Here is an 18,674-nt window from a genome sequence, read left to right as displayed (position 1 = left end):
ATTTATCTGTTGATGGACACTTGGGTTGATTCTACGTTTTGGCTATTGTGAATAATTCTGCTGTAAACATTGGTGTACAAATATACATTTGAGTCTCTGCTTTCAATTCTTTTGGCTACATACTTAAAAGTGGATTTGCCGAGTCATATTGTAATTCTATGTTTAACTTTCTGAGGAACCACCAAACAATTTTCCACAGTGGCTGCACCGTTTTACATTCCCACCAGCAATGTGTGGAACGATAGTAATTCAAAGGAAGCAGGATTGCAGGCGGCCTTGGCTGAGGAGCTGGCCTTTTGGGTATTGCTTTGTTTTGATTATGGCAGCTGAGATGGTCTGTTTTCCCCTTCTTTGACTCCAGGATGTTTTTCTCTGGTGGGCACTGCAACCACATTGGCAGACCTGAAGAACTTTTAGTGATGTTGAAGGTATTCCTTGTCATCATTTGTCTTCATGTCGTTCTGGTTACATCCCTGGAAGGTAAGGTGCCCGTTTTTCTTTCTTTCTTTCTTTCTTTATCCATTTGTGTGTTCATTTGCTTTTAACAGTATCTACTTGGAGGCTAACTTTTATATGGAAACTTAAGGGAGCCCAAGAATCATCCAAATGCAGCAGCTTGGTTTTCAGCAAAGGGGATCTTTAGAAGTTTAAGCGACAAGTAGAAAAGGAAGGCAGTAAAAAGGCCAGCAAGTTGGGGGCTGCCAATCTGTGGGTACAGCTGCCTAAATGTGACAGTGCTCCGCAAATGTAATGCATCCTCATGAGGAATGTGACGGGGAAATGGGTGTTATTTAAGGAGACATTATTGAGGACACACAAGGAAATACCTTCCTTATTCAGAAGAGGATGGTAGGAACAAGGAATCTTCATTGGATAAAGTAAAAATCAAGCAGCAGACAACAACAACAAAAACAAACCAAACATACACACATGACACACTCATATGCATACACAAGATAAGCAATAAAGATCCCAACCAGCTAAAACACAAATGGCAATTGTGCAAAAGTAGGCACTGCAGCTTATTGTCAAGAGGCCACCATGCTTTAAACAAAGAAATGGGAAGAGCTATCTATCCCGACTGCTTACAATGTTGTCAGATCCAGAAGTGCTTTACAAATGTCCACGCGTTTCATCTTCTCAACCAAATCTCTCAAGGGGAGGCCCTATTCTTAGCCCCGTTTTCCAGACCAGGAAGCTGCGGCTAAGAGTGATAGAAACTGGCACGAGGTTGTTAGGAAGCGGCAGAGCTGGGATTTGAACCCAGTGGTCTGGCTCTGGATCCTGTGCTTGTAACCACAAAACCAGGGTTCTCAAACTTGCATGTGCGTCAGAATCAAGTGGATGGCTGGTTAAAGCAGATTGTTCGGTGCTTGATTCAGTGGATCTGGGATGGGGCCTGAGAACTGGCATTTCTAATAAGCTCCCAGGTGATGCAGATGTCGCTGTGACTGGTGTAGGGACCACAACTGGCAGGAGACGTAAATAGGAACAGAAAACTCCTCCAGATGTATATCATGGGTGACAAATTCTGTCGCCATGGCTGTGTGATGTTCATATACAATTTGTTCACACACATCATCTCCTTGGGGCATTTAAACATCATTGTGGCATTGGCAGGGCAAACATCAAGCAGCCCCACTTTACTGATGAGTAAATGGCCCCAGGGACATTATTGGTTAGGAAGTGATGTAGCCCAGGTTAGACTAGATCTGCCGTCTCATGTTTCAGTGCTTTTTCCACCACAGGGGTGCATGAGCAGGAAAGTGGATCCCAAGGGGAAAAAAATAATTGAATCGAAAGCTGTTTATTAGAAATAAAATGATCATAAAATAAAATTTCATAAAAATGATGAAAATGGGCAGGTAAGCAGGAAAGTGAGTGGCTCTGAAACAAACCTGAGCAGGGGAAATCCTCAGTGGTCGCTGAAGGCAGCTAAATGTGTTTATTGCTCCGGCTCTTTGATGAATCGATTTCTTAAAGCAGTGGTTCTCAAAGTGTGGCCCCTGGACCAGCAGCATCAGCAGCACCTGGGAACTCTTAGAAGGGCAGATTCTTGGGCCCCAACCCAGACCAACTGAATCAGAAACTCTGGGTGGGGGCTTCAGCGATCTGTGTTTTCATAAGCCCTCTCAGTGATGCTGATGCCTGCACAAATGTGAGAACCACTGTCTTAAAGAATTGGCTGAAATGTTACTGCTGGCAGCATGATAGAGTAGAAAGGTGGTGAGATCTGGGGTTAGAGCCCCCTGATCCCCATGCCAGCCACCTGCTATTTGTATGGTCTTGATTTGCCACTTAACCAATATGTGTCTCTATTTCCTCATCTTCAGAATGGGTGTAATAGTAAACTCCCCCGATGGGTTCGATGTATGTAAAAATAAGCTCCATGAGATGAGCCCGGCCCTGGCATCTTGGGATTGGGAAAGAATTCTTGGACCAAAAGGGGAAGAGAAATGAAACAAAATAAAGTTTCAGTGGTTGAGAGATTTCAAATAGAGTCAGGAGGTCATTTTGGAGGTTATTCTTATGCATCATGTAGATATCCCTTTTTAGTTTTTTAGTGTATTAGAATAGCTAGAAGGAAATAACTGAAACTGTTGAACTGTAATCCAGTGGCCTTGATTCTTGAAGATGATTGTATAACTATATAGCTTGTACAGTGTGACTGTGCAATTGTGAAAACCTTGCAACTGACATTCCCTTTATCCAGTGCGTAAGGGGTATGGGATGTTTTGGGTGTTCTTTTTTAATTTTTATTTTTACTCTTAATTTTTGGGGGTTAATGAAAATGTTCAAAAGTTGATTGTGGTGATGAATGCACAACTGTATTATGATACTGTGAACCACTGCTTGTACACTTTGGATGATTATCTGGTATGTGAATGTATCTCAATAAAATTGCATTGAAAATAGAAAAAAAAAATGAGCTCCATGAAGGCAACAGGTTTTTCTGTTTTACTTCCTGCTATAACCCCACTGCTTGGGATAATAGCTAGCTTGTAGCTGGCCCACAATAAATATTTGTTGAATGAATGAAGTGTTTGGAGATCTGGAAAGGGCTAAATAGGAGTTCATTATTATCCTTCAGAGTTCCCAATAAGAGTGTTTATTCATTTCTATTTAATAATCACTTTGATTGTACTTGTTAATGTGCCAGCTACTGTTTGAAGCCCTTATAAAAAGGCTAATTGATTTAAAACTCACTCAATAACCCTTTGAAATAGGCACTATTTATTAGCTCCATTTTACAGATGAGGAAACTGAGGCACAGAGGAGGTAAGCAACTTGCCCTAGATCAAACAGCTAAGAAGTTGCAGATCTGGGATTCAAACTCAGGGCATCTGGCTCTAAAGTTTGTATGTTTAACTGCTACATTAAATTGCGTTTTGGCATGCTTAACCTCTCCACTCTGATGGGCTCAGTTGCTCGGTGATTGTGCACCTGCAGATTAAAACTGAAGGATAGAATCCATAGCTGTGAGACTCAGTGGATGTTGGACTGGGTCACCCAGGTGGCTCATAGGCATCATCTCCCTGAAGAGCTTTGGACTGGGGCAGGTTCTCTTCTGTTCAGGTTGGCTTCAGTTTGGTCTTTGACGAAGACCAAGGGGACTGACATGCTGTTGCTACATCGAGTAATCAGTTGTGCAGTAATGAGTGCTTGCTGTGTGCCCAGAATAAATAGCTGCTGAGAACATTGTCTCTGACTCCAGGGCATTTGCACTCCAGATGGAGGGCCATGACTATGACACGTGAGGGAATTAGAGAACTATACAACCGTACAATGCAAACTAGAGTTAAGTCCTAACATGTCAGTCAGTGCTTGGGGCTCTAACATATGGCCCTGGGCCAAATCTGTGGATTACGCTGGTTGAGTGCAAAGCCACCTGTAGCAGATGCTTATTGGTGCCCTGCCCATATCCCCTTGGCCCACCCCAGAAGTCACTTGCAGTTCCTGTGCATGCTGATGGCTCCTGTGTCTCTGTGAAAATGATCTGAGGCCATGGGAGTGTGACTGGCCTGTGCATGGGACAAGCCAGAAGTGCCAGGGAGTTGATACCCCTGTCTTAGTTTGCCAGGGCTACTATAATAAACATCACTGATTAGTTGGCTTAAACAACAAGAATTTATCGTGTCATAGTTTGGGAGGCTAGCAGTCCAAAGTCAAGGTGCCTGCAGGATCAGGCTGTCTCCGAGGTCTGTAGCATTCTAAGGGTGGCTTGCTGGCCATCCATAACTCAATCTCTGCCTCCGTAGCACGGCCGTCTCTTTCCCCTTCTGCCTCCTACTCCCTGTGTCCAAATTCCCTCTGCTTACATGGACTCCACTCATACTGGATTAAGGCTTGCCCTGATTCAGTTTGGTCCCATGTTAACTTCAAACATCTTCAAAGATCCTATTTACAAAGGGGTTTACATTCACAGCACCAGGGGTTAGGACTTGAACACATCTTTGTGGGGACATGATTCATGCCATAATAACCCCAAGACAATGAAGGATGGGAGTTGGTGTTTCAGTTCGTCAGCTTCCTCGTTCCTTGGCGGGACAACTCAGAGGCGTGTTCTGCATTGTCTCCTGGAGTTCCCCAGCTGGACTGAGCCCCAGTTGCCCTCAGCAACCTGCTCCTCAATGTACCCATTATTGGCTTTCCTCTGTGCCCTGTCTCACCCCCCCCCCCCCCCCCCCACTGTGCTTCCTGGAGTCATCCCCATTTGGAAACATACTCATCTTCCAAGGTGCAGCCAAATATTATTACCACTATAAAACCTGCCCTGCCCTCTGCAGAGAAATTAACTCTCCCTCTCTCCCCAGTGCTCCCTTTTCTCTTTCTCCATGCCATTTAATGCTTGTCACTTTGTGTCACAGTTTGTTATGTACTTCCTTCGCCTCCTGAGTCCTTTCAGTGCATTGTCAGTGTCACGTGAGAAGGGAGAATGAAGGGTGGGTGGGATGGGTGGGGTGTGAGGAAAACGAGTGATCACTGAGTGTTTGCTCTGGGCCAGGCCCTTCTGGGTGCTTTATGTACATTATCTCATTTAGTCCTCACAAAAACTTCACAGTGGGTATGTTCAGATTCAGTTTGAGGTGAAGAAACTGAATCTTGAAGAGATTAAGTGACTTGCCCAGAGCTAGGAAGGGGTGAGTTAGGATATGAAACCACCCCCTTTGGAATCTGTAGCCCGTATTGTTGACACCACACCAGGGCACCCACGATAAGTGTCTGAGGACTGAATGAATGTGTCACTGAGGCGAGGAAGAAGGTGGAGGGGAGCCTGGGTAAGCTGTCGGAGAGCGGCCGCTCCCACCGGCTCTGGGGGATCTGGGCTGCAAACCCAGTAGCTTCAGCCTGGAAGCCTCAGTGATGACTCAGTAACTCTTGACAGCAGGGAGAGATAGGCCTGGCCTTCTCTTGTTAGGCCACTGGCCAAGAGAAAGAATCCTTAGACCCTAACACTTTCTGTTGGCTAATTTGGTGATGTATGAGGGAGTCATTCTTGGTCTACCAGAAGCCCAAATGGGCTTCAGAAGGTAATCTCTAGCCTCTAGTTCTCCTGGCCTGTGTCAATGCCTCTTTTCCCCCCCTGTCTTTTTAAAGGAGGTCTTCTTTTAGGTACAACTATTCTATTTTCCAGTGGGTGAGATGACATAATATTGGAAGATGATTGTAAATTTATTCTTGCCTAGTTGTCTTCCCCATTTGGAAACAATTACATATTTGGGCCAGTTTGGTGATCTCATGAGCTATAATCCCCAACTTACTCTCTCCCTGGGCCAGGCCTAGATCTTTCTGTGCTGCAGGCATTTCCAACGATAGATCACTCAATAATTCCCCTTCTCCAAGGCCTCTCTGTCTTGTTTTCTCTTACCCTCTCATGCTTTGTCCATCCTAGTCTTTGTTCTTCTTTGTGTAGCAGATATAGGAGCTGCAGGAGGTAGAGCATATGCTACTGAAAGGCAGGGAACCTATTTTGTTTGGCTTTGCCCTCTTGTACCAAACCCAGTGCTGATCTCCTTCTTCCCGCTCAGTCCCCTACCTATAAAAAAAGAGATTATAGATACTTACTATGGCGTTGTTCTGATGTTCAGCTAATCTTACAGTGCCCCCAAATCCTACCCCCCATATATGCATGAGGTCAGATATAAGGGCCCTGACTCCTTCCCTGGGGTTGCAACCTTAGCAGGTGTAGGTGGTGATGAGGCATGATAGAGAATCCAGATAGGTTGGGGGAGAAGTTGATGGCAGCTTCTGGAAATATGTCCCACTTTCCATTTGAGAACCCCTCACAAGGGTCTGTACATCAACAGAGGAATGGTAGAGATGAGAAATGGTGGCTGGTGGCACAGACTGGTTAGGCAGAGAGAAGACCGGAGGTGGTGCCCCATCCAAGACTCTCTCAGCTCCCATGGGGCTGAGCAGGGGTTCTAAATTACCCCCATGTTCCCAGTGGGTAGCTGTTTTGAGAGCGAAGGGCTGGGACAGGGGCTGCCATGGCCAAAGAGGACGTGAGACCTTTGCAGAGACTGTGGCGTGGGCAACCTAGACTGGGGTCAGAGGGAGCAGGTGGCAGCAAGAGGGGAGACCCCTCAGGCCAGGGTGGAATTCTGAGATCATGAGGTTCACTGGGCACAGCCTTCAGCAATGGATGCCAGCCGGACACCCAAGAAGCCCACAGGGTGAGGGAGATCTCGAGGGAAGTTATTGAGAACCCAGGGCTCAGCACTGGGTGGGCTCACAGACTCGGGCCCCTTGTCCCTGCTACCATTTCCCAGCCTGCATGCCATCTTGACTACCAAAAGAGACTTAGTTAACCAGAGACCATTTTAGAACAAAAGAGATGGCGCTACCTTAAATCATCGGGGTTAAGGACTCCTTTCTGGTGCCCTTGAAATGGAGGCTCCAGAACAAAGTGGATCCATCCTGGACATCAAAAGAAGCTCTGGGATTTTTGTTCATTTATTGTTGTTATTGTTTGCAGATCTAAGTTGTATCTATAAATTTTAAACTTGCTCTAAAACTAATACATATTGAACACTTAACGATGTATCAGGACACTCTGCTAGGAACTGTTAAAGGCCGAACTCTTCATCAGATCCTGAATTCTGCCCCTCCTCCTAATTTCCCTGCCTAATTATCTTCTCAACTAAGTATAAATAGCTGGTCAGGTCCTTGAGGGTAGGGGTGACATCTTTTTCCCTCTGTATCCTCCATGGTGTCTAGCACATGGTAAGTACTCAGTAAACCCTGGTGGGTTGACTGTTTGTGATTTGTGACTCAAGTCTGAAGCCTAGAGAAACTCTGAAACTTGGGCCCCTCACCTCCACTTATAAGCACCACCGTATTATCCTCATCTGAACCCAATGAGTTCAATGCAACATGTACTACTCCTCTAAGCCTTTGCACAGGCTTCAGTGAGGTGGCTGTACCGTGACTAGAGCAACCGTCCTCCGTATGATGATCACCTGCTAAGATTCCATCACTCTCTGACATTCTGTGAGTTCAACCACCCAGCAGGTATGGTCTTCAGATTCCAAATTCATTTCCCTGGTATCCCAGGGACCCTTACGTCTGCCTTGGGCACAATGTCATTCTGAAAATCTAGGGCAGGTTCTCAAACTTGGCTGTTTATTGGAGTCCCCTGGGGGAGTATTTACAAATCCCGATGCCTGGAGATTCTGATTTAATGGGGTGCAGCCTAGGCATTGGGGTTCTTCAGACCTCCCCAGGTGATTCTAACGTGCATCCAGGACTGAAAACCACTCATCTCTGCCATCCTATTTTAAGGCTCTTCTCCTATTCAAAGTTCCTAATGTGAAATTGGAAACCATCTAAAAGTCATATTTTTTCAAATCACATTTTTTAAGTGAGAGGATTTCAAAAGCTTTTAAAGTTATAACAAAGCCAATAACTCTCTTGATTTGAAGACTAAGAAAAGCTCCAGAAGTGGTTTTTGTTGACTTGTAAATCCCCAAGTTACCAGTGCTTTCCTTGCCTAGCTCTTCATTGAAAAGTCCCAGTGTCTCTTCGTCAGATCCAGTAGCAGCAGCTCATAGTACTAAATATTAATGGCAGCCGCAGCATAGCTGGACATTTCCGTAGGTTTTCGTGGCTTGCAGAGCACCTTGTCATATATCATCTTGTCATATCCCATTGAAGCAGGCAGAGAAGTTTTTATTATCTCCACTTTGCCGACAAGAGGACTGAAGTTCAAAGCCATGGAGGAACTTTCTAGGTTCCCAGCAAGAATCAGTACTAAGGTCCAGAAAGCAGCTCTCCAGAACTCTCTCCTGTGTATCATCCTGCACGAAGTGCTTACATTTTGCCATATGAGTACATTTTAGCCAAGGTCTTCTATAACACTGGTAACTTTAACCAGGTTAATGTCCTTCTAGACCAGGTGTCAGCAAACTTTTCTCTAAAGGGTCAGATAGTAAATATTTCCAGCTCTGTGGGCCATACAGTCTCTGCAGCTGCTGCTTAACTCTGCTGTTGTAGCTCAAAAGCAGCCGTAGAATAGTGAATTCATAAATGAATGGGTGTGTGTCTGTGTTCCAGTAAAACTTAATTTGCAAAAACAGACGGGACTGGATGTGGCCTGCAGGCTGTAGTTTGCAGACCCGTGATTTAGACAGGAGTGGAAGTGGCGCAGCACATGCTGTTGACTGCTCACCCAAAAAACCGTTCCCCACCTTTTTCTTGCTGGCTAAGCCCTGGCTTTGTAGGGTGCTCACCTCCCCCACACAACGAAGGGGTAAACCCTGATTATTCTGTGACAAATCATGGAAATACTGTTCCTTGCCAGTGATTGATTTAGTGGTGGCGCGTGACCCAGTTTTGACCAATGAGACACACGGGCAAGTCTGTTGGGGGAATTCTAGGGAAAGTTTCTCCACTCTTAAGATGAGACTAAAGAAAAACAGTTCCTCTTCCTCCTTTGGACCTGTGCTGTCCAATACAGAAGCCACTAGCACATGTGGCTATTTTAATTTGAAATTTAATTAATTAAAATTAAGTAAAATAAAAAATCCAGTTCCTCAGCCACATTAGCCACATTTCAAGGCTCAGCAGCCACATGGGGCCTGTGGTTGCCATATTGGACAGCACAGATATGGAACATTTCCATCACTGCAGAGACTCCTGTTGGACAGTGCTTTAGCTGGGCATGGCAGTGTTTGGATGTGATGGCTGAAACAGTGGTTACCGTCTTTGAAACCACTGAGCAGAGCTAGCAAGTGGAAAGGCTGGCAAGTGGAAAAGTGGAGATAACCTGAGTTTTTGATGTTGTTGATCCACTGAGTTACACTATCTTGAGGATGAAAGAGCAGGATGGAAAAAGCCTGGGTCGCCTTTGCTATCCCTGAGTTGCAGAACCAACCTTAGAACTGTCTGCTTTTGGATTTCTTGTTAAGTGGGCCAAGTGAATGCCCTTATCGTTTACGTTACTTTTAATTGGGTGTTCTGTTACTTGCTCCTGAAGGCATTCTGACAGACGGATTAACTTTACAAAGGTGTTTTTACAAACTCATCATGTATTATCTTAGGGAATCCTGACAGTACCCTCATTTAGATGTTTCCCTCATTTTCTAGATGAGGAAACCGAGGCTTGGAAAGGTTGGGTCACTTCCAAGTTCACCCAGCTGGCAACCACCTCCCCAGATTTTAGTCTCTGAGTCAGTTGAGAATGGCTTTTACACCAGACCCTGACCAAAATTTTGCCATGATTCATTCATTCTGAGATGGATTTGTACCCTCCAAAGGACTGGATACAGACTGAGACAGCTGAAGAAGAAAAGCAATGGCTTCACTGATTTACTTTATTAGGAATTAAATTGTTCCAAGAGAACACACTGTGGAAATATACCTTGATAATGGGCACATCCTTATCTGAGGAAATAAGAAGCACATTGACCTTGGGAAGAGGTCTCATGTTCGTAAGGTCCCAGTGCTGTAAGAAAGGATGTTTTTGCAATGATGTTTGGGGCAACTGTGTTAGTCTTTAATGTTGGTGTCCTGTTTGACCTATAACCTTTACTCTGCTTTTCTTTCAGGAATGTACACAGCATAAAGTATAAATCATTATAGTGTTGTGGAATTTTGTTAATTTAAAGACAAGAGAAATGGAAATATAAAATGGACAATAATCTTGCTTTGTTGAATAAATTAGAATTGCTTACAGTGATCTGATTAATTGAATAAACAACGCATAGCTGTTTTTGCCTAGCACCTAATATGAAATATGATTTGTTATGACACCAATTTGGAGTCCCAGTAAAGTGTAACAAATTTTGAGTTTTGCTGTATAGGCAGGAGGGGATGAATTTGAATTAGTGAAGAATTTTCAGTTACAGGATATTTTAGAAATAGAATTTGAAACTGTCAAATGAGTTGCACAATACCACTAGAAGGTAGTCTCTATTTGAGGCCAGGGACTTTGTTTTATTCACTGCCTGGCACAGAATAGGCTTTTTTTTTTTTTTTTTTTTTTTTTTTTTAATCATCATTTTATTGAGATATATTCACATACCACGCAGTCATACAAAACAAATTGTACTTTCGATTGTTTACAGTACCATTACATAGTTGTACATTCATCACCTAAATCAATCCCTGACACCTTCATTAGCACACACACAAAAATAACAAGAATAATAATTAGAGTGAAAAAGAGCAATTGAAGTAAAAAAGAACACTAGGTACCTTTGTCTGTTTGTTTGCTTCCCCTACTTTTCTACACATCGATCCATAAACTAGACAAAGTGGAGTTTGGTCCTTATGGCATTCCCAATCCCACTGTCACCCCTCATAAGCTACATTTTTATACAACTGTCTTCGAGATTCATGGGTTCTGGGTTGTAGTTTATTTTTTTTTTTTTTTTTTTTTATTTTATTTTATTTTATTTTATTTTATTTTTTTTTAATCATCATTTTATTGAGATATATTCACATACCACGCAGTCATACAAAACAAATTGTACTTTCGATTGTTTACAGTACCATTACATAGTTGTACATTCATCACCTAAATCAATCCCTGACACCTTCATTAGCACACACACAAAAATAACAAGAATAATAATTAGAGTGAAAAAGAGCAATTGAAGTAAAAAAGAACACTGGGTACCTTTGTCTGTTTGTTTCCTTCCCCTACTTTTCTACACATCCATCCATAAACTAGACAAAGTGGTGTTTGGTCCTTATGGCTTTCCCAATCCCATTGTCACCCCTCATAAGCTACATTTTTATACAACTGTCTTCGAGATTCATGGGTTCTGGGTTGTAGTTTGATAGTTTCAGGTATCCACCACCAGCTACCCCAATTCTTTAGAACCTAAAAAAGGTTGTCTAAAGTGTGCGTAAGAGTGCCCACCAGAGTGATCTCTCGGCTCGTTTTGGAATCTCTCTGCCACTGAAGCTTATTTCATTTCCTTTCACATCCCCCTTTTGGTCAAGAAGATGTTCTCCATCCCACGATGCCGGGTCTACATTCCTCCCCGGGAGTCATATTCCACGTTGCCAGGGAGATTCACTTCCCTGGGTGTCTGATCCCACGTAGGGGGGAGGGCAGTGATTTCACCTTTCAAGTTGGCTCAGCCAGAGAGAGAGGGCCACATCTGAGCAACAAAGAGGCATTCAGGAGGAGACTCTTAGGCACAAACACAGGGAGGCCTAGCCTCTCCTTTGCAGCAACCGTCTTCCCAAGGGTAAAACTTATGGTAGAGGGCTCAACCCATCAAACCACCAGTCCCCCATGTCTGTGGTCATGTTAGCAACCATGGAGGTGGGGTAGGCGAATACCCCTGCATTCTCCACAGGCTCCTCAAGGGGGCACTACATCTTTTTTTTTTTTTTTTTTCCTTGTTTGTCTTTTATCTTTTTTTTTTTTTTAACTTTCCCTTCTTTTTTGAAATCAACTGTATGAAAAAAAAAGTTAAAAAGAAAACAAACATACAATAAAAGAACATTTCAAAGAGACCATAGCAAGGGAGTAAGAAAAAGACAACTAACCTAAGATAACTGCTTAACTTCCAACATGTTCCTACTTTACCCCAAGAAAGTTACATACTATAGCAACATTTCAGTGAACTTGTTCCTACTACATCCATCAGAAATTAACAGACCATAGTCATTTCTGGGCATCCCCAGAACGTTAAACAGCTTATCTGTTCTTCTTGGATTATTGTTCCCCCTTCCTTAATTGCTCTCTACTGCTAGTTCCCCTACATTCTACATTATAAACCATTTGTTTTACATTTTTCAAAGTTCACATTAGTGGTAGCATATAATATTTCTCTTTTTGTGCCTGGCTTATTTCGCTCAGCATTATGTCTTCAAGGTTCATCCATGTTGTCATATGTTTCACCAGATCGTTCCTTCTTACTGCCGCGTAGTATTCCATCGTGTGTATATACCACATTTTATTTATCCACTCATCTGTTGATGGACATTTGGGTTGTTTCCATCTCTTGGCAATTGTGAATAATGCTGCTATGAACATTGGCGTGCAGATATCTGTTCGTGTCACTGCTTTCCGATCTTCCGGGTATATACCGAGAAGTGCAATCGCTGGATCGAATGGTAGCTCTATCTCTAGTTTTCTAAGGAACTGCCAGACTGACTTCCAGAGTGGCTGAACCATTATACAGTCCCACCAACAATGAATAAGAGTTCCAATTTCTCCACATCCCCTCCAGCATTTGTAGTTTCCTGTTTGTTTAATGGCAGCCATTCTAACCGGTGTTAGATGGTATCTCATTGTGGTCTTAATTTGCATCTCTCTAATAGCTAGTGAAGCTGAACATTTTTTCATGTGTTTCTTGGCCATTTGTATTTCCTCTTCAGAGAACTGTCTTTTCATATCTTTTGCCCATTTTATAATTGGGCTGTCTGTACTATTGTCATTGAGTTGTAGGATTTCTTTGTATATGCAAGATATCAGTCTTTTGTCAGATACATGGTTTCCAAAAATTTTTTCCCATTGAGTTGGCTGCCTCTTTACCTTTTTGAGAAATTCCTTTGAGGTGCAGAAACTTCTAAGCTTGAGGAGTTCCCATTTATCTATTTTCTCTTTTGTTGCTTGTGCTTTGGGTGTAAAGTCTAGGAAGTGGCCTCCTAATACAAGGTCTTGAAGATGTTTTCCTACATTATCTTCTAGGAGTTTAATGGTACTTTCTTTTATATTGAGATCTTTGGTCCATTTTGAGTTAATTTTTGTGTAGGGGGTGAGGTAGGGGTCCTCTTTCATTCTTTTGGATATGGATATCCAACTCTCCCAGCCCCATTTGTTGAAAAGACCATTATGGCTCAGTTCGGTGACTTTGGGGGCCTTATCAAAGATCAGTCGGCCATAGATCTGAGGGTCTATCTCTGAATTCTCAATTCGATTCCATTGATCTATATGTCTATCTTTGTGCCAGTACCATGCTGTTTTGGCAACTGTGGCTTTATAATAAGCTTCAAAGTCAGGGAGTGTAAGTCCTCCCACTTCGTTTTTCTTTTTTAAAGTGTCTTTAGCAATTCGAGGCATCTTCCCTTTCCAAATAAATTTGATAACTAGCTTTTCCAAGTCTGCAAAGTAGGTTGTTGGAATTTTGATTGGGATTGCATTGAATCTGTAGATGAGTTTGGGTAGAATTGACATCTTAATGACATTTAGCCTTCCTATCCATGAACATGGAATATTTTTCCATCTTTTAAGGTCCCCTTCTATTTCTTTTAGTAGAGTTATGTAGTTTTCTTTGTATAGGTCTTTTACATCTTTGGTTAAGTTTATTCCTAGGTACTTGATTTTTTTAGTTGCTATTGAAAATGGTATCTTTTTCTTGAGTGTCTCTTCAGTTTGTTCATTTCTAGCATATAGAAACATTACTGACTTATGTGCATTAATCTTGTATCCCGCTACTTTGCTAAATTTGTTTATTAGCTCTAGTAGGTGTATCGTTGATTTCTCAGGGTTTTCTAGATATAAGATCATATCATCTGCAAACAATGACAGTTTTACTTCTTCTTTTCCAATTTGGATGCCTTTTATTTCTTTGTCTTGCCGGATTGCCCTGGCTAGCACTTCCAGCACAATGTTGAATAACAGTGGTGACAGCGGGCATCCTTGTCTTGTTCCTGATCTTAGAGGGAAGGCTTTCAGTCTCTCACCATTGAGTACTATGCTGGCTGTGGGTTTTTCATATATGCTCTTTATCATGTTGAGGAAGTTTCCTTCAATTCCTACCTTTTGAAGTGTTTTTATCAAAAAGGGATGTTGGATTTTGTCAAATGCTTTTTCAGCATCTATTGAGATGCTCAATTGATTTTTCCCTTTCGAGTTTTTAATGTGTTGTAATACATTGATTGTTTTTCTTATGTTGAACCATCCTTGCATGCCTGGAATGAACCCCACTTGGTCATGGTGTATGATTTTTTTGATGTGTCTTTGGATTCGATTTGCAAGTATTTTGTTGAGGATTTTTGCATCTATATTCATTAGGGAGATTGGCCGGTAGTTTTCCTTTTTTGTGGCATCTTTGCCTGGTTTTGGTATTAGATTGATGTTAGCTTCATAAAATGAGTTAGGTAGTGTTCCATTTTTTTCAATGTTTTGAAAGAGTTTGAGTAAGATTGGTGTCAGTTCTTTCTGGAAAGTTTGGTAGAATTCCCCTGTGAAGCCATCTGGCCCTGGGCATTTATTTGTGGGAAGATTTTTGATGACTGATTGGATCTCTTTGCTTGTGATGGGTTGGTTGAGGTCTTCTATTTCTTCTCTGGTCAGTCTAGGTTGTTCATATGTTTCCAGGAAATTGTCCATTTCTTCTACATTATCCAGTTTGTTGCCATACAGTTGTTCATAATATCCTCTTATAATTTTTTTAATTTCTTCAGGATCTGCAGTTATGTCACCTTTTTCATTCATTATTTTGTTTATATGGGTCTTCTCTCTTTTTGATTTTGTCAGTCTAGCTAGGGGCTTGTCAATCTTGTTGATCTTCTCAAAGAACCAACTTTTGGTGATATTTATCCTTTCTATTGTTTTTTTGTTCTCTATGTCATTTATTTCTGCTTTAATCCTTGTTATTTCTTTTCTTGTACTTGGTTTAGGATTGGTTTGCTGTTCATTTTCTAGCTTCTTCAGTTGATCCATTAGTTCTTTGATTTTGGCTCTTTCTTCCTTTTTAATATATGCGTTTAGTGCTATAAATTTCCCCCTTAGCACTGCTTTTGCTGCATCCCATAGGTTTTGGTATGTTGTGTTCTCATTTTCATTCGTCTCTATATATTTAGCAATTTCTCTTGCTATTTCTTCTTTAACCCACTGATTGTTTAGGAGTGTGTTGTTTAACCTCCAGGTATTTGTGAATTTTCTAAGTCTCTGATGGTTATTGACTTCTAATTGTATTCCATTGTGGTCAGAGAATGTGCTTTGAATAATTTCAATCTTTTTAAATTTATTGAGGCTTGTTTTATGTCCCAGCATATGATCTATTCTGGAGAAAGTTCCGTGAGCACTAGAAAAGTATGTGTATCCTGTTGATTTGGGATGTAATGTCCTGTAGATGTCTGTTAAATCTAATTCATTTATCAGATTGTTTAGGTTTTCAATTTCCTTATTGGTCTTCTGTCTGGTTGATCTATCTATAGGAGAGAGTGATGTGTTGAAGTCTCCCACAATTATTGTGGAAACATCAATTGCTTCCTTTAGTTTTGCCAATGTTTCTCTCATGTATTTTGTGGCACCTTGATTGGGTGCATAGACATTTACGATTGTTATTTCTTCTTGCTGAATTGCCCCTTTTATTAGTATGTAGTGGCCTTCTTTGTCTCTCAAAACATCCCTGCATTTGAAGTCTATTTTATCTGAGATTAATATTGCTACACCTGCTTTCTTTTGGCTGTAGCTTGCATGAAATATTTTTTTCCATCCTTTCACTTTCAGTTTCTTTGTGTCCCTGTGTCTAAGATGAGTCTCTTGTATGCAACATATTGATGGTTCATTTTTTTTGATCCATTCTGCGAATCTATATCTTTTAATTGGGGAGTTTAATCCATTTACATTCAACGTTAAAACCGTGAAGGCATTTCTTGAATCGGCCATCTTATCCTTTGGATTATGTTTGCCATATTTTTCCCTCTCTCTATTAATATCCTTTATTGTACCCATACCGAATCTCTTTAGTACTGAACCTTTCTCCAAGTCTCTCTGTCCTGTCTTTGTTCCTCTGTCTGTAGGGCTCCCTTTAGTATCTCCAGTAGGGCAGGTCTCTTGTTAGCAAATTCTCTCAGCATTTCTTTGTCTGTGAAAAATTTAAGCTCTCCCTCAAATTTGAAGGAGAGCTTTGCTGGATAGAGTATTCTTGGCTGGAAATTCCTCTCACTCAGAATTTTAAATATATCGTGCCACTGCCTTCTCGCCTCCATGGTGGCTGCTGAGTAGTCACTACTTAGTCTTATGCTGTTTCCTTTGTATGTGGTGAATTGCTTTTCTCTTGCTGCTTTCAGAACTTGCTCCTTCTCTTCTATGTTTGACAGTGTGATCAGTATATGTCTCGGAGTGGGTTTTTTTGGATTTATTCTATTTGGAGTTCGCTGAGCATTTATGATTTGTGTATTTATGTTGTTTAGAAGATTTGGGAAGTTTTCCCCAACAATTTCTTTGAATACTCTTCCTAGACCTTTACCCTTTTCTTCCCCTTCTGGGACACCAATGAGTCTTATATTCGGACGTTTCATATTATCTATCATATCCCTGAGGTCCATTTCGAGTTTTTCAATTTTTTTCCCCATTCTTTCTTTTATGTTTTCATTTTCCATTCTGTCATCTTCCAGGTCACTGATTCGTTGTTCAACTTCCTCTAGTCTTGTACTATGAGTGTCCAGAATCGTTTTAATTTGGTCAACAGTTTCTTTAATTTCCATAAGATCATCCATTTTTTTATTTAGTCTTGCAATGTCTTCTTTATGCTCTTCTAGGGTCTTCTTGATTTCCTTCATATCCCGTACTAGGGTCTCATTGTTCATCTTTAGTTCTTTGAGTAGCTGCTCTAGGTGTGTCTCTTCTGGTCTTTTGATTTGGGTGCTTGGGCTTGGGTTATCCATATCGTCTGGTTTTTTCATATGCTTTATAATTTTCTGTTGTTTTTGGCCTCGTGGCATTTGCTAACCTTGATAGGGTTCTTTTAGGGTTTGTAGACCAGTTGAAGTCCTTATCTCTAATTTATCAGATCTACAGCTTCGTGGAGTACACTTTCTCTAACTAACCAGCAGGTGGCGTCCACGAGCCACCTGTTCTCCACAAGCCAGATCTCCCCTGCTTAGCCTTTTTGGTGAGTGGGGGAGTGAGTCTTGTGGGGCCCAATTGGTGTCCCAAGCTTGCGTGTGTAGTTGGTGTTGCCTGCCCTGTATGTGGGGCGTGTTTCTGGGCAGTCGGGGAGGGGGGGTGGCCCTAACAATCAAATCTCCCTGATGATCCTAGAGTTTTAAAGCTACTGCAATAGTCTAATCCTTCAGTTCAGTCCTGCCACAGTTTGTCTCTGCCACTGACCCACAAGTCTTTGGTATTGGCGTATGGCTCCTGAGACTTGCAAGTGGGCCCCTCTTCCAGGCTGTGCACCCCGGGTCCTCTGTTGAGGGATGACTGTGCTATGTCGCAGGTGAGTGCCGTCCCCCCAGTGCAGTTCTGGGCTGCTGGGCTGTGTTGGGAGGCTCCCAGTCTGCTCAAATGATGGCTGAATGGGGCTCTGTTAATTCACACTGCTCCCCCTTCCCAGCTCTGGGACATTCAGCTGAGGTTGCAGGGAAGGCTAATGTCCACGCCCAGTTTTGTGGTGTGTGCCTGTTATTTGAAGCACTTCCGTCACACTGGGTTGTCTGGGACAGCTCTGGGCTATGGGGCTGGCGATGGGCAGGAGTGTTTCCTGTCCACCAGGATGGTGGCTGTGAGCGGACACCCCCCTTTTCTTGGGAAGTTGTGTTGTTTAGTGAATTTTCTCAGCCACTGGATTATTGCCTTTTGTCTCAGAGCTCTCTTAGTTCTGCTCTTGACTTGACGTGCCCAAATTTCAATTCTTTGAAGCTTTCTGTATTGAGCTTCTTAGAGTAATTGTTTTAGAAAAAGCAAAAAGGATTTAAAAAAAAAAAAAAAAAAAAAACGGTCCTCCTCAGAGATTTAATGGGTTATTGAAATGCTAATAGACAAAGCAACCAGGGCCATTAAGGAAAGGTGCCCAGGGCAGAGAGATCAGCCTTGCTTCGGGATTTGCATATGCGCCTCAAGGCCTGATCTCCGCCCTTCCCCTTTCTGTGTTCACCAGAACTCCAAAAATCCTCTGCTTTTATTTTGGAGTTTTTCGTGTTGTTTTTGTTCTATGCCTGTCTCCTCTCTGCTGGGCTGGCTGCTCTCAGAGTCTCTGGTGTCTGGCCTCAGTCTATCTATGGTTGGAGTTTGAATCAGTAGAATGAGTTTCCGGTAAGAGCAGCCACTGCAATTCTCCCTTCTCCTTCCTGGAGCTGACAGCCCCTCCTCCCCCGGGACTGAGCCTGGCAGGGAGGGGCGCGGGTCCCCTGGCCGCAAAAACTTACAGATTTCGCTGATCTCAGCAGTTCCACGTTTTCATGAGTGTTGTATGAAGTATGCCCAAAGACAGATTGCTCTGTGGTGTCCAGTCCACGCAGTTCCTGGCTTTTTTACC

At 42.3% G+C, this 18,674-nt stretch overlaps 1 protein-coding gene across 2 annotated transcripts in view; it reads left to right on the top strand.

Annotated features, from left to right (window-relative positions):
- Positions 1 to 362: 362 nt before the first annotated feature.
- ADGRG2 (adhesion G protein-coupled receptor G2) overlaps positions 363 to 18,674 on the top strand; it is a 93,015-nt gene continuing 74,703 nt past the window's right edge. For both annotated transcript variants that reach the window (XM_037821987.1, XM_037821986.1), the window contains exon 1: positions 363 to 480. In XM_037821987.1, coding sequence (XP_037677915.1) covers positions 363 to 480 — 118 coding nt within the window. The remainder of the gene's footprint in view (positions 481 to 18,674) is intronic.

The sequence above is a fragment of the Choloepus didactylus genome, chromosome X (genome assembly GCF_015220235.1).
Source record: "Choloepus didactylus isolate mChoDid1 chromosome X, mChoDid1.pri, whole genome shotgun sequence".
Classification (NCBI taxonomy): Eukaryota; Metazoa; Chordata; class Mammalia; order Pilosa; family Megalonychidae; genus Choloepus; species Choloepus didactylus.
Note: the sequence above shows the minus strand (reverse complement) of the source record. Positions and strands in the feature narration are given on the sequence as shown.